This window comes from Nymphaea colorata, chromosome 2, assembly GCF_008831285.2.
Source record: "Nymphaea colorata isolate Beijing-Zhang1983 chromosome 2, ASM883128v2, whole genome shotgun sequence".
NCBI lineage: Eukaryota > Viridiplantae > Streptophyta > Magnoliopsida > Nymphaeales > Nymphaeaceae > Nymphaea > Nymphaea colorata.
Window position 1 is genome coordinate 986,608 of NC_045139.1, and position 16,211 is coordinate 1,002,818.

At 39.2% G+C, this 16,211-nt stretch overlaps 2 protein-coding genes across 2 annotated transcripts; both read right to left on the reverse strand.

Annotated features, from left to right (window-relative positions):
- Window positions 1–471: 471 nt before the first annotated feature.
- LOC116248687 (uncharacterized) lies at window positions 472–1,141 on the reverse strand. Its single transcript, XM_031621617.2, has one exon. It carries the CDS (start codon window positions 969–971, stop codon window positions 702–704), a length of 270 nt encoding a protein of 89 aa, XP_031477477.1. The 5' UTR covers window positions 972–1,141; the 3' UTR covers window positions 472–701.
- A 10,715-nt stretch (window positions 1,142–11,856) lies between these two features.
- On the reverse strand, window positions 11,857–14,381 carry LOC116246956 (WRKY transcription factor 71-like). The gene is made up of 3 exons (XM_031618880.2): window positions 13,912–14,381; window positions 13,316–13,459; window positions 11,857–12,372 (listed from the first exon to the last, which is right to left on the reverse strand). Exons 1-3 carry the CDS (start codon window positions 14,322–14,324, stop codon window positions 12,009–12,011), a joined length of 921 nt encoding a protein of 306 aa, XP_031474740.1. The 5' UTR covers window positions 14,325–14,381; the 3' UTR covers window positions 11,857–12,008.
- Between the last annotated feature and the right edge of the window lie 1,830 nt (window positions 14,382–16,211).

The window sequence follows — 16,211 nt, forward strand, 5'->3', positions numbered from 1 at the left end:
TGGGTAGGTGTAGACTGGAACCAACTCTGCCAGACTCCGTTAGGCGGTCCGGCAGCCGGACCGGCCAGGTTAGAGTAAAATTGGCCGAAAAACTGACCTGCTTTGGCTGGGTCTGGTATGTTGAATCCAAACTCATATGGAGCCCATTTGCCGGTTGGGTAGGTGCAGACTGGAACCAGCTTTGGGTGCAGAACATGATCCGGAGCTGTCTTCAGTAGACCGGCTGAGGCCCGGCCAGGTAAAACAGGTTGTGCCTGGACCTAGGTCAGGGTTGGTAAAGTTGGCCGGAGAACTCGCCGGCTCCGGCTCGGTCTGGTACGTTTAACTACAGGCTCATATCGAACCCAGTTACAAGTTGGCCATCCGCCGACTGTAACTTAATTAGCCGGCCCTGTGGAAAACGACCAAGTTCATGAAAACCATTGATTTCATAAACTTGAGCAGCATCGATCTTTCTGACCTGAACATTGGTGATAGAGAGAAGGGAGATTGAATAAACTTCTTTCAAATTTACATCCGATTCGTTCTGCGATTTACAGAGAAACAGAACTCTAGAAAAAATCATAAGAAAAATAAAGATGAACAAGAAATTAACATCGCTGGGATGAACCAGTGACGATCGCCCTCTTCATGCAATCCCAGCGCCAACACAATGATACGGCGTAACCAAACCGCGTCGCCGTTTGGGGTCTCGCCTTTGATCAGAAGCTGCAGCCGCAGCAGAGGAAGTAGAAGCCGAGCATGGCGAGGAGGGCGAGGAGCTCGAAGGCGGAGGCGATCTTGAAGAGGAGACCGTCGACGATGGAGGAGCGGAGGAGGGACAGGCGGATGTAGGGACGCTTCCACCCGCGGGGAAGGCTAAGCCTCGACGCCCACCTCCAGCTTGTCCTCCTCAAGAAGCCCGTCCGTGCTTCCTTTGCCTCCCCTGATCCTTCTCTTCCGGATTTCGCCATGAATTCTCCTTTCTCCATTCCCTTCTTCTGCCTGAACCAACGACAGGGAAATCCAGAGAGACACAGAAAGAAAGAAAGAGAGAGAGAGAGTGGTTGAAATTTGATGAGATGCACGTTACGTCGTGGGCGAGTCCCTCTTTATGGAGGAAGTGTTAGTCGGAGTCCGGTGAAGGGCGCAACCATCGGAATTCTGCCGTCGGTTCCTTCGGCCCCACGGTATAGATATATGTATATAGTAATTTTTGGATTTCTTAGTTCGAGAAATTCTCAAGTACATATGTATGTGAAAAACTGGTAGATCTAAGATAAAGTAGATATCAAACGATATTTTTGAAATCAAAACTTCAAAAAAGAAAAAGAAAAAACATGTATCAATCAGTCACAAATATTTCTCTAACGAGTTTTAAACGGTAAAGTTTTTCTCGATATACTATGACGAACTTAAAAAAATAAGAAAAATATGATAATTTTTTAAAAACAAAAAATAAAATATAAGATAAAATAAATGCATCAAAAGATAAGTATATTTGCAACAAAAAAAAATTGACATTAAAAAAACTTAAAAAAAATGTAAAAAAACGTGTTAAAAACCCGTTAAATGTGATTTTTTAAAGTTTTGAACGGTTAGTTAATTTATCACATTTTTTCATTTTTTTAAAAAATACACGTTTTTTGTGATTCATCACCTTCTTTTTTTTTTTTCAACCACTAGTTTGAAAAAGATGAAAGGCTGAAACTATTCTTTATTTATTTAATATCTAAGTGTCTAGCATCCAGTAGACAAATGTTTTAAATAAAATGTGAACCTTCAAATATGTTTATAAGTACTAATTAGAGAAACAAAACACTGAGGTTAATTATTCTTTACTTGATTAAATATGTTTATAAGTACTAAATTTTTCTTTACTTGATTTTTATTCAATTATTCTGCAGTCTGCCCGATTAGGCTGTTTTGATTATGACCAATAACCATGAAAAAACATTGTAGTCCCTGCTCAATTTCAAAAATTTGTAATATGAGAGATTTTCTAAAAAAAAAAGTATTTCTAAAGAAATATGTGAATGATAAAATCATTATTCTCTCAAAATTCTGCAAATATATGAACGAGAGCCTGTTAAGAAAGTAATTAGAAACGAATAATGCCGATCAACCCACTTCTTTTAGGACATGTCCGCCAAGCAGCTGTGGAGCCAAAAAATTTTTTTGAGGCGGGCTGAATCAAAGTTTCTAAATTTTGACACGAACCAAAATATCATTTTTCAAAATTTCTATATAAAACAGGTAAAATTTTCTAAACTTTACATGTAAATTTCTTTTTTTTTTTTTTAATTCTGAGTTGGGGCCAGCCCATCTCCGCCCCTGCTCGGGAAGGGCAGCTGGTAAGGCTATGCATTGGGCCTGAGCTCGATTTGATTCGATAAGTTACTTTTAATAATTTATATATATTATCACGATTAATTATATTGATATATTAATTTATATTAATATTATATATATATATATATATATATATATATATATATATTATTTAATTTTAACTGAACCTGGGTAGAGTCAAGGCTTGCGTTTGGGTGTCAGGCCGGGCCCAGGAGATGATTACTAGCTGTGGCGCGGCTCGAGCGCAACTCCTTATCGGACCTGCCCGATGCCCAGGCTGTGCTTGTCGTGACTCATTAGGTGGTGTGGTCATGATCTATTGGTCTCAAAAGTTGAAATTCTAGATTCTCAACTCCTTAAGCTAATCTTCTTCCTTTCGCTTGGCCCACTTCTGAGCTGTTTTTTTTTTTTGTTTTTTTTTTATTTTTATTATTATTTCTAGAAGCAGCACATTCAGATATTTTTCATGCTCCCTGAATTTTTGTTTGGGAAAACGAATATATTTTCTTGTCACACGTAGTTGTAAGACTATTTGTCAATAGAAACAAAACACTGAGGTTAATCATTGTTGAAGTACTTAACATAGTAAATCTCAGAGCTTTAAGTTAGATTCATGAAAATAATAACAAATTATTATTGTTAAACGGCCCTAAAGGAGTGTTTGACAGCTTCGAATGAGGTCCGAACTTTTTAAAGATTAGCGTAAGGCTGGCCCGATATCCCGGGTCCTAGCCCGGCTCGATGCCCACTTGTTGATGCCGGTGGGGTTTGTGGCGGTGAAGGGCATCTGGGAGGGTGAGCGGTGAAGGGCACCTGGGAGTCGATGACGGCGTCCTCCTGAGTCCTGAGCAAGCATCTGGGGCAACAAAAGTGGCTGAGGTGGGGCGGAGTCGTCCTTCTCGCTGAAGATTCACCGGATGAGCCATGAGCGACGGCTCTTGCCATTAGCAATTTAGCATCGAGTCCAAGTCCTCCATGGGAGGACCAATCTCCCACCGCGAAGGGTCGCTGAAATCCGGCGGGAGGCCGCCGGAGGGTTGGGTTGTCTCCCTTGCCCATAAGAGTCCCCGCACCGCCGCTAGACACCCGCCGTTGACATTGCCTAAAGCGCTGTGAGAAAGGGAGATCTGCGACGGGCTGGATCGAGCCGGGCCGGGCCGACCAGGGCTGCACCATCTGGCCAGGGCCCGGCCCGGGACCCAGTTTTCTCGGCCCGACCCGACGCCCAAGCTTTAGGCCAGCCTCGTAAGAACCGGGTTCGAGCAGACCCGATGTTCAAAACTCGAGCGCGATACTCGAAACCCGGGTCCGGGCCCCGTTTGAAACGGATACATGAAACCTGGATTCAGGTCTGACCCGATTATAATAAAAAACCGTTTTTTAAAATATAAAATAAAATTTCAATCTAAAATATATTTTTATTAGTAAATATATATGATTAATAATAGTAAACATATTTTTTAAATGTTATGGGGCCGGATTGGCCCCGTCCGGCAAATCCGGGCTGACCCATCGGACCCAGGCCAGGTCCCGGGCCCCCGCCGGCGGCCCGGCGCCCACCCTAATTCAAGCTGTTCAACGTGAAGGCTTTCACCAATTAGTTTTGACAATCTAAAGATCGCCAGCAAAATCATGTGTCTTGACGACATGGTGTTGAATTAAGTTAAACCTACTAAAATATTGGAATTTTTATATTTAGAATTTAAAAATTTAAAACTATTTATTTTCCGGCATACGATTAAAGTTTAATAATACTATAAAAGAAACATCACCGGAGACGGCGTATGTGGCCGGAAACCGGCACGTGTCGCACCGGAAAAAGGTCAAGCACATGCACGTATCCCGTTTTGACGTCCTTCTAGAAATCAGAATGGAATTCTCAATGGCATGAGAATTAATCTCAAGCGTTTGAATTTGGTTTCCTCCTCCTTCAATTGATGTTACAAAGTTGACCGAAATTATGAAGATCATAATCTTTTTGGTCTCATGGGGGTCAGCCCAAACTTGTTGACCAAGTGAACTCAAACTCCTCGACCGTGTGAACCCAGTGGGTCGAACCCTGTGGTCCAAGTTGACCAAGTCAAGTCATAGGCGTCTTTCTGGAAGGATAAAGAGATCATCTGTTGAACAACATCTTTGCATTGTGGATACAGATAGAATTCACTTCTAAGATCAGCAAATGGATCCGAAACTGAATTGTTTTCGTCAGATTTGGTAAAGAAAAGTCATTTGATTGGATTCAGATCTGAATTCAGTTTCAATAAACATCCAGTTGGATCAGATTCAAATTTGCATTCAAATTGTAAAAGATGTCCTATATTCAATATGTAAGATCGTCCATCACATATTTTTTTTTGGAAAATTTCATCATGCCAATGTCCAATAAAAAAAATACAAGAAAATAATTTAAGCATATTTACGATATTTCTTAAGCAACATAATTTTTGGCACATAGAATGAAAGCTAAAAAGATCAATCGTTGATTACCAAATTAATGTTAATAAAATCTTAATTATCGGGTAATCATGTTATTATTTTTCTTCAGATCAATGAGATCACATTGGTTCTGCAAAATTTGCCTAAAAACTAATAAAATATGAAAAAAAATTAGGAATAACGTATTCCTTCAGTAAAAAATGCTAACGAGTCCAAATTAGCGGATAAAAACTTTCATATACACGAACACAACAAGAAAAAAGTTTAAAACTTCTACATGTTACTAGAGAGTAACATGATTAAAAATGAAAGATCATACATAGGAAAACATTAGTGAGAGTTCATAGTATACCAATCGTTGATTGTATATTTAACAAGAGCTCATAGTATATGAATTTTTATTTTTTAACCATTGCAACAATTACCCACGGTGCATGTCTCTCTCTATATATTGTATATTTTATCTTTTTGCTTCTGTCTTGCGACTTGTTATTGTAACTAAGAGATTTCTTGTTCCCAAATTTTGTAACTATGGGATCTTTTGTCCCTAAATTTTGATATAGATTCTTATTTTATCGGTTCTCTCTCTCATATATATATATATATATATATATATATATATATATATATATATATATATATATATAAAATTTTTAATAGTTTCACAGCATATAGATTTCAAGTCTTGTAGCCAACTTGAGAAGCTACCAGTAAGATTGATGCTTTTTTTTTTTATCTTCATTAGCTTCCAACCTGTCCAATCCATGTCAAATCAGTGCTTTATCTCTTTCCACAAACCCCATAAAAAAAAGAGAAGAAGAAAAGTGGTAGTGTAGGAGGGGAATCAAAAGAGAACAATCCAATCAGTTCATCCCCTAAATTAAGCAAAATAATTTCCCCAAGTATGACTGAAAGCAAACTGACTTTTATACAGTATTCAAAAATTTTTTAGTTGCCCTTGAGAAGCAAAAGTTGTTCTCTCTCTCTCTCTCTCTATATATATATATATATATATATATATATATATAGAGAGAGAGAGAGAGAGAGAGAGAGAGAGGGGGAGAGTTTGGGTGTTGTAGCCTCCCAGTGAATAATAAGCTAGAAATCTTGAGCAACTATTGTGATTGTTTTTTTATTAAAAAATATTTTTTTTTTATAATTACAAATAGGGAGAATAAGTCTACTAGCTAGATTGCTACAATAAACAAGCCATATGTCATGAGAATCTGTTTTGGATTCAACGATATTTCTTTTTCATCTCAAGGTTGAGTCTAGTCTGATGCTTCTTATTTAACTAATTGCTGAGTCTAATTTGGCTATGCAAAGCAAGTTGTCCCCTAGGATGTTAGTTGGAAGACTTAATAGTTATATCATAAGATTTATACAAAAGGAGTAGCCCTCTAATGTAATAGGTAGCATTGGATTAAAAATGCGAAAATATATCCTAGCTAGGCACTACTAGCATGCACCCTCTTATTGCCATGCACCGCCGAGACAACTTGTCAAGTATTCGCATTTAATTTCTTTTGGCCTGATCAGGTGGTGCCCATGAAAAAATTATACATGTAAAACAAAGTAAAACTTAATTCGTAGTCACATGTAATTTTATAGTCATCAACACACACATATATATATATATAAAGAGAGAGAGAACCGATAAAATGAGAATTCATAGCCAAATTTGAGGACAAGAAGTCCCCTAAATACAAGAACAAACCACAAAAATAAAATACGAATATACAAGATAACCGCACATTAAAACCAAAATAATAATAGGTGGAGAGAGAGAGAGAAGTACCATACCCTACTTGATGTAAATTATCATATGCTGAACATTAATTTGAAAATATAGAAAGCAAAAATACCCCTTCAAGGGAGGAGGCAGTGAGGAAGCAAGAAAGAGAGAAATAAATCGGTTTTCTTTAAGGAGAACCCATGTATTCTTTGAGGAATATTTCAAACTCTTGAAAAAACAACTTTGTTTTTATATTTTTAACATAATTTTCTTAGAATCAACTGTTGGTATAAGTCTAGTATATGAGGGCATGGTCTCTCTCTCTCTCTCTCTCTCTCTCTCTCTCTCTTTCTCTTTCATTGATCAATGTTAACAATTTACTAAGTAAGTACAACTTTTCACTTGTCAGGCCCGCTGCCGTAAATGTATGCACAAAGCCAAGATTAACTTATGAACATCTATCTGGTGCAACGAGTTAATTTAGCAGTTGCATATAAAGATGTTAATGAATCAAATTCAGATTAGATATCTAATCTAACTGATACTAAATATAGTTGGATATAGAAAAAAATTAACATCTCAGTAAAAATGCAAACCGGTTTTGGATTTAAGACATGGTACCAGAGTGGATTCAGATTTGGTTTTAAACAGTTATCGTATCCAATTTTAGATCGGAATTCAAGTATGGATTTAGTTTTAAAAGAAATATTCTACATCCAATATCTATGGCTTGAAAGTAATTCTTAGCATATCATGATACAGTTCAGATTTGATTGTGCATCTAAAAGCTGGATTCAGCTTTATATAAGAAAATCAAAGTTGAATTTGGAAATGGATTCATATTACGAATTTAATAATCAGATTCACATGGTACAAACATTTTTTGATTTGCATCCAAACCTGAATTCGAATCCTAATACGTAAATGTTTGATAAATCGGATATGAAAAAGATCATCGGATTCAAATCCGGTCAGTTGACATTCTTACTTGATAGGGCAATAAATTCACACATTTTTAGTTTAGATCAAACTGTGAACATGTGGGTTGTAGCGACCAATAAAACTAGACAGCGCTTGTGTTTAGAAACGAAAAATCTTTCCTGTCAACGCAAACAAGACAAAAGAGATCTAAAATTTATCTCTATAAAACATATGCCCAAAATACCTTCTTTCTTTTTTCTTTTTTTTTTAAGTAAGAGAAATACTCATCACATCATGGTCTTGCTTGGAAAAGTTCCAAAGGCCCTGTTATTCCTCTTGCCTTCAATGTTTTAAGTAAGTTTCGGCATTGAGCCGGCCTGACCTGATAAGGAGACAGGCTCGAACGCCTCAAACCCTTGCTTGGCCCAACCATTAAAACCTGAGCCTGAGCGCGGCTCGAAGTATGTTGTATGCCCATTGAGACAACAGCGGGCCACTTCTAATAACTCAAAAACTAGTAGACTTTATCTTAATGTTCAAACACCCTAATTTAATTTAAGTTGCTAAATTCGATGCTAAAACTAGACTCTTATTTTTCTTCTGTTCCTCGTAAAGGGTTTCCCCTTCAATTATTTTCCCCCTTTTGGTAAAAATGATAAAAAGTAATCACATGGTGATGATAGAATGATGTCACAAGATAAAAAATTAAGAAAAATCTTTTCCTGAATTCAATGGACCGACACTTCTTTTGTCGACATCAAGGGTGAATGGGGGCCACTCTTCACGTCGGTGGCGGTGCGGTAGGTCCCGCCGGCCGGTGGTCTCACCGGCCGGCGTGCATGTCACATGGGCATGGATGACAATCGAACGGTGATCAAGATGGCACATGGACATTCATAATATTATTATTATGAAGATGATGCAGAATACTGTGAGGAATATGGTTTTTGGACCAAGAAATTGTGGAGAATATATGCAACCCTGCATTATATTCCACATCACATGATGCTGAGGCATCTCCTTGCATGCACGCATGCAAAGTGATGTGCGTGTGTGCCGTTAGTCGCTTTCTCTCTCTAGATCGTTCGTTCTGTACCTCGCTCGCCGGTTTGTCTTTTATTTCTTTATCGTTCGTTCTGTACTCTGTCGCTCGTTTGTCTCTCCTGTGCTCCCTTGCCTACTTTTCCTTAGATCTCTTTACTCTATGCATGTGAAAAAGTTACAACCGAGGAAGGCTTCATCCATATAATAAAGAAAAAGTTTCCGAATCTGTCGGCTTCGGTCCAAATGGAAAAAATGCTAATCATTAAAACGATAAATGAAAAAATGTATGAGAAAATCTTTGAAAATAAGAAATTAAATTTGACAATGGCATATGGTACCCTTCAATCGGCACTGAATTTATTCAATTCCAATCTGTTGATTGTGATAATATTGTATTTAATGTGTTGAAATCTCATTGTAAATAACTTTTTATAATTCTAGAAACAGTTATCGCTACTGCTGTGTTCTTGAGACTGCTTAAAGAGACCTTCCTCCGGAATTTGGTTCTATACATCAGGAAGGCAACCAGTACAAGATCAGGTCTCTCACCTTCAATCATGGTTTCTAAGAAATGAAGAGAAAAGTTTTCCCAGGCTGGGAGAAACTACCCAGGATTTTCTTATAAATTAATAATGTTCTCATCTTCACGTACGAGTTATCTAAAAAACCAAACATCCTCTGAGGGATAATTTCCTTCTCTTTCTCCCTCTCTCTCGCTCTCTCTAACTTCCCAAGGAATTAATTTTCCATGCGGGATCATCTCAGAAACCCATGACGTCCACGAAATGAAATATTTTGCACCATTTGGATTTGCATGTTGGTAGAGATTGATAACGAGCTCAAGAGTTCACATAATATCTGGTACCAACGTGAGCAGCATGAAAAAGTCACCAGTCCAGGAATTCAGATGCTTCACATTCGAGTTCCCTTCCAGGAAATGAAAGGAATTCTGTACGTTCAGTTAATATTGAGAAAACAAGAACTCCCAGATTTCCTTTCTTCGAAGAACAGAAGTTCATGATCTATTTGGTTTTGGAAGAAAAATTTTGACATCCTTGGTAGTTCGCCAAACACTTATAAACTCCAGGCAAGAATCTATTACACAGCTGTAAAGATAGAGGCTAGAAAGATGGTTCACAGAAAGAGAGAGAGAGAGAGAGAAGGAAAAAAAGCTATCACAACAAAAATGGAGAACAATAATATATAGGAACCAGAACAACAACAAAATTATATATTAAAAGAAGAAGAAGAAGAAGAAGAAGAAGAAGAAGAACAAAAAGAAAAAGAAGAGCAGGCATGTGCTTGTGCTTGTTAGAGTGGGGAAAGGTGGCTACATCTAGATAAAGCATAGCATCCAGATACGTTCACATCCATTGCTATTTCTTTATTTGTAATCTAGAAGACGACATGGGCAGCCTCTGATATATTTGGTGATCTAGGTCAAGGCAAATAGGGACCTGCTATTTTCAATCTCATTGTTGACCTAATGGATTCATCTACTCTACGAAGCTGCAGAGAGCTCAACCAGGAGGAGGTGACCAGGGGTTCCATAGCTCGAGAGTCAACTTGATTAACCTGTCTCTTTGTCAAATTAGGTTACCCGTTTCTTGAATCTGTCTCGAACGCCATTAATGCTCACCATCCCCCACATGCAGATAATGAGGAGTTTGAATTGAATGAATTCTAAACACCAAGAGATTTCTTTCCATGAAATCCATTCTCAGCAAACCGTCTAAGTATCGAACGGAATTTATTGAAGTTAGGCTGACCGGATTTTGTCTGAGCTATCTACTACTAATATGATTTGTATTCAGGTAGTTGTTGTGTGCATGATGTTGAAAAGCTCTAGTACCAAGGCTCTTAATTTGTCATGTATATTCCACTTACGTCACTATGTTATAGTGTGTATATATATATATATATATATATATATATATATATATATATATATATATATATATATATATATATCATGGACTACCTTCTCATGTGATAGGAATAGATCATAGCATAGCTGCTAAAATTCGTTGAGTCAAAAAGAAACTTGAGGTCGGTAGATATCATTCAATGTGCATCCAACTATTTTCCCTTAGTCCACACCTATTTTATATATATATATATATATATATATATAAAGTAGTTTTGCAAGAGTCTATAGGTGGTCATTTCTTGGGTAAAATAAGTCGTTTTCACCTTCGAACTGAAATGTATTAATTACATGTACCTTCTTTTAGATACACCTATACGGAAGTACCTTTAAAGAGTAAAAGAAACGTTCAACCCTTGCGTGATTAAAACAATAATGTTTTATCTTCCGAGGTTAAGAAGAGAAGTGCAAAACTGCAAAAGGGCATGAAGGCCGTTGATGAAATGTTAGCCTGCGCTTCTGCATGTTCTTCAACCTTTTCATGCCGTTAAGTTTTTAGCGAAAATACAAAACCATTATATATATATAAAATGACCAGAAGGTTCTTAATCTGTAAAAAGGAAAAACTGTTTTATAAAGGCAAAAGAGGAAATTTAAAAAATTATATATTTTTGTCAAATGCTTACTATATCCCTTTCCCTTTATTTTCATAAATGACCAAAATACCCTTCACATATATGTGCAAGGTTTTCATCAAAATATAAGTTCGACGAAGTTTTAATTGTTCCAAAGTTCGAGTACACAAAAGTGCCAAGCAATTTAGACCACACTTCTAAGTCTATCGCATATTGAAAATGTACTAATAGAGAGTACAATAGCAACAGTTACTGCAACCGAGCTACATAGAAGGTGAAAACTGGTCGAAACCTGCCATTCATGCATGCACTCATGCATGTGTATGTGTGTTGAATGTCTTCTTTTTATATTTATATATATATATATATATATATATATGAGAAAAGAAGATTATGGTACCGTTGAATTTAGTAGGCTCTTGGGAATCGTGCTCCTCCACAAACCCCTTTCAATGGCATGTTCATGGACAAAACGTCAGCCCTCATAACTATATACCTTCTTCTCCACATGCCTAACACTTTTTTAATAATATAAAAACATTTTCTCCCACCCATCACGCCCCACAATTTAAGGTACCACTTTCCCTCCCCTTTTCACTCCCCTTGGAAAAAGTTTTCCATAAAAATCACGTAGTCAGAGACTAAACCACCGTAGTTGTTGTTGTTGTACTGAGATGGAAAGAAAGAGAATCTTACATAGTGAACAAGGACAAGCGACGGGATGGTGGCATGCAGCATTAAAGTAGACGCAGGGAAACCCCATATTCACAGAAGCTCCATTAATGCACGTTGCCCAAACAAGAAATTCTCAGAACTGTTTTTGAAGAAGTTCAGTTAGATTTTTGGACATGGATATGGGAAGAGAGAACAAGAAAAGATTCATGAGAGGTGTCAGAAAAGATAACAATTTAATGCTGTGGAGCACCCATGTTCCATGCCTAGTTCTACGACCAATGAGCGATCGATCTCGTACATACCTATACATAAAAAGGAGAAGAAACAAAAGGAAAAAGATAGTCTGATGAGTCCTGTTAATCTCTTAATGTTGGTCTCTGTTGATGAAAGGAGGAACGATGTCCTGAAGGAGGCCATAGTCAGGCAGCTGATGATGATACTGCACTTGGGGAAGTGAAGGAGTGATGTTCTGCATGAACAAAGAGTGGGCATCGAAGGAGCTGTTCGTGTTGGGGAGTTGCACCGGCCGATCCACCGGAAAGCGGTAGCCGGCCGACGCCGAGAGTGGGGGCATCCCCATTATGGCTCCATTGCTCGCCCTCAGGGATGCGGGGCTGGGATGCGTGTGCTGGCCTTCGTAGGTTGTGACCACTATGGTTGGGTCCTGATAGGATCGTTCCACACGCTTCTTTACTGAGCACTTCTGGCTGGTGCACCTGTAGTAGCTCCTGCAACAACAGCGAAGAAGAAATATTTTCACCTGCAATGATCTGTATGGAAATTCTGGCGCATACCAACTTCATGGAATCTTAAGAACATAGGGAAATGTGAGGCGGACGGTAGAAATTCATCGTAATGCTTCTCATTTTTTCTGCAGTATCAGGATCACGAAGACCATGAGCCATGGAAGCTTCTGCAACTGCAATCTTAGAACCGACCTCTTTTCATCCATATCGATACTTCACATTATCGTTTCTACTTTTTTTTTTTTGCTATACCACGAGAACAATTAGTTGAAATACGTATGCTGGAAGAAGAAAATTCTTCTCAATCCAATCTTCAGCAGCAATTGCACATGAAATCTGGAATGTTATTTATGCAGCTGTTTGACCCATTACGACCAGCCAAACAAGGAGAACCACAAGGTGCACTTATGAAAAAATACATCAAGAAACAGCACCTAACAAGGTGCACCAAGCCTGAAAACAGTCGGAAAGCTCTTTTCCTTTTGAGTTCTTCTTTTTTACCAGTTGTGCAGCTAATAACTTCAAATTTTCTTGCAGACCCTATCATATAAGCAACATAAGGTCCAAAACCATGAAGTCATCCTGAATCCTACCGCTGCTCTATGTGAAGTTAATGGCGTCTTTCATATTAAATCAAAATTGTATATCAAACTCGAAATAAATTCTCCATATCACAGTTTGTTCCCCACCTTGATGAGAGGTCCAATGTTTCAAAGGTTTGTAGAACTCAAACATTCTAGGGTGGGCGGCCGGTTAGAGTTCTAGGTCTCCTTTGTCACTTAATTTGCTTAGGGTTTCGAGTGCTTGTGGAGTGCAAGGACCAAGCCGACACCTTGTCTAGGAAGGAAAACTACAGAAAGAGATGTAGAGATGTAGAGCGATAGAGAGTGAGAGAGTTGCTAGGAAAGGGAGAAAGCTAGGGTACCTTGGATAAGGACTATTTTTCACAGCCTTTTGCCCGTATTTCCTCCACCTGTACCCGTCTTCCAGATGATCTACTTCGCTTTTGGTCATGAAAGCAAAGCGTGGCTCCCTTTGCTTCTTCTCCCCCTTCTTCCTTGGCTTGTTCCTGTGAAAAAGACACAGCAAGATTGTGATGGATCAACCATAAAGGTGGAAAGATACTGAAAGGGCATAAATTCAATGTGAACAAGGAAGCTGAAGGGGAAGAGGAGGAAGGAGAAATGGTCACACTTCAACAATAAATCGAAGAAAAGAAACAGTCAATTATTTTACTGCTACCTCTCCAACTCCCCATTATTGGTGCACTATTGTACTCATGAATAGATACAATAGTGGTACTCCAGAAAAATTCTGGGATTCCACTGATCAACTAATAAGAAACTCACTCCCCGAACCAAATTTCATGCTAAATTTCATGCTAATCAAAGCATATCCTCACGCCGGAAACCATAGGCGGCGCCGGAATAAGTAAACCGAGCCAGCTAGGAGATCTACTTCATAAGGAGCAAAGTCCTAGCAAAAAGTAAAAGAAGAAGAACAATAGAGATAATAATTTACTTTTTCTTGCTTTTCTCCTGCCCATCCTCAGTTGCACCGGGCTGATCATCCTTCCTGCTCTGGCCGGAATCCTCCTCGGCCGCCTCGGTGGTCGACGAAGAGTCGGACGAGTTCTGCCCAACTGCAGCGGCAGCCGGATCAGCCTCGCCTAAATTCAGGACCTCCGAAGAGCACGGCGCGTCCGAAGCAGGGCCAGTTGTACAGTCCACTGGGATCTTGGCCTGGAGACACTGCGTGAAGCTGAGGAATGATGTATCAAACCCCGCCAGTTCGTTCATACCCATGAGATCTCCGGCCGGCGAGCTCGCAAAGTGGTCGGAGAAAGGATACCCGACGTCGAAATTCGTCGATTCCACCTTCGGCTTCCGGTGGAACTGTGCGTCCATCATGAAGATGTCTCCCCCCTCCGCCATTAGAGTTGCAGGATGAGCTCCACCCTTCGAGATCGAGAGAGAGAGAGAGATGGATGAGTCGCCGAGAGAGTGTTAGCGTGTGATTTGTACACACTTAGGGGGAGGTTGGTGCGGGGCCCGCCGACTACCGGCTACAGCCGGTGACGTGGATGCGGTAGCGGTCAAACTTCAAAGGAGTCGGTCGGAGTCTGCCACGTGGCCGGTGGGAAACCGGCATTTGACGGTGCGCTCGACGGTCGTAAAATGCGTGGGAAACCTGTGGACACGTGCCGACTCAGTGACGTGCCGCTGCGTCATACTAAGTGTCCACAACCTTGCGGTCAAGGACGAAAATGAGCCTCTCCTTAAAGGCAGTTGACTTTATATAATAAGAAAAATAAAAAAAAAGAAGAAAAAAAAATTAGAAGAGAGAAAAATAGGTTTCGGAGTTCGATCCAAACCCTGATCCAATTGAAGTAAGACTCACATGATGACCAGAAACTTCTGGTTCTTTCTCATGGAAACTTCATAGAAATAGGAAAAGGACGATTAAACAAATTTAAAAAATACAATATAATGCTTTCATTATACTAAAAGAATAACAGAATAATATCTTTGCAATAAATGATATTTTTTAGTTATTTTTGCTCATTTAAGCACCATGTTTGTTTATAAAAATATCGTTAATCAAAATAATTGTCACATCTGTATATGTTATATTTTCGTTTACCCCGCATCTGAGATCCATGGTGATATTGAGATCAGTGGATCTGAAGTTTTAATGTTTCTGCTACTAAACCTCGATCCAAAATCCATAGTGACAACTACTGTTCTTTAGGCCCTGCAGGATTTCAGATCAGTCAATCTATTTGGATCTGATTAATATTGCTTTGAAAAGATAATTGATTTTATTCAAACTACATGTAAACTTAATCGATTTATATGTAGGGATATCCAATGAATTGCTCTAGAGAGTAGAATATAGAAAAAAAAAACATTAACATCCGTTTTTAAGAAATCCAACCAGATTTGGATTTAGGAACGCAAAATGCAACACCATTTGGATATAAGAATGCAAAATCCAACCAGATTTATATGTCCATTTGCACACATTCACATAGGAATGAACAAGCCACAAACTCGTCTGGAGCTCGGTTCGCCTACAAATCCGGCCATGAGTCAAGGAGCGTGGATTGGCTCACCCTTTATTCGCTCCTGACTCGGCCCGACTCGCCCCCGACTTGGCTGGAATCACTTGATTCGGCCGCAGCAACAATACATTATGGTTATTTGAATACTCAGTCGAGTCGACAGGTCAACTTAGTGACCCAGTGACCCAATTATCTGCTGATCCGAGTCTCAAATGGGTTTGCCAACTCTGCAAGCCTCAGTTACATGCGTTCCGGACAATACAACATGTTCCGTAGGTCCTGATGTGAGTGCAGTTTACTGGTTTGTAACTAAGATCAACAGGACATGATTTGTTTGGATCCGAGATGAATTTGGATATCTAATTTCAGATGTCTGGATCCAGTAATATGTGTAAGATCCAGTTCCTTCCAGGGTCAAGAACGTTGACCAATTCCCCTTTTTGTGGTTGGATTTAACCAGACCCATGCTGGGTACCCTGGTCAGAACGCAGCTTGACCCTTACTTTGCAGGCGTTGAACCGCTGAAACCAGCCTGCGCTTACACAGACCAAGTCCAAGTTTCCCACAGACAACTACACTAAACTGGGTTCGAGTTGGGCTTATTCAGGACAGTCAAGTAAGACAGCTCGACTCCTGGCCGTATGAACTATTTATATAGATCAGAGTCCGAGAAGACGGCTTGGTCCAAGTGATCTGGTACATGTGTGTGTGTGGGTGTGGGGGTGTGTGTGCGTGCGTGCATATATATATATATATA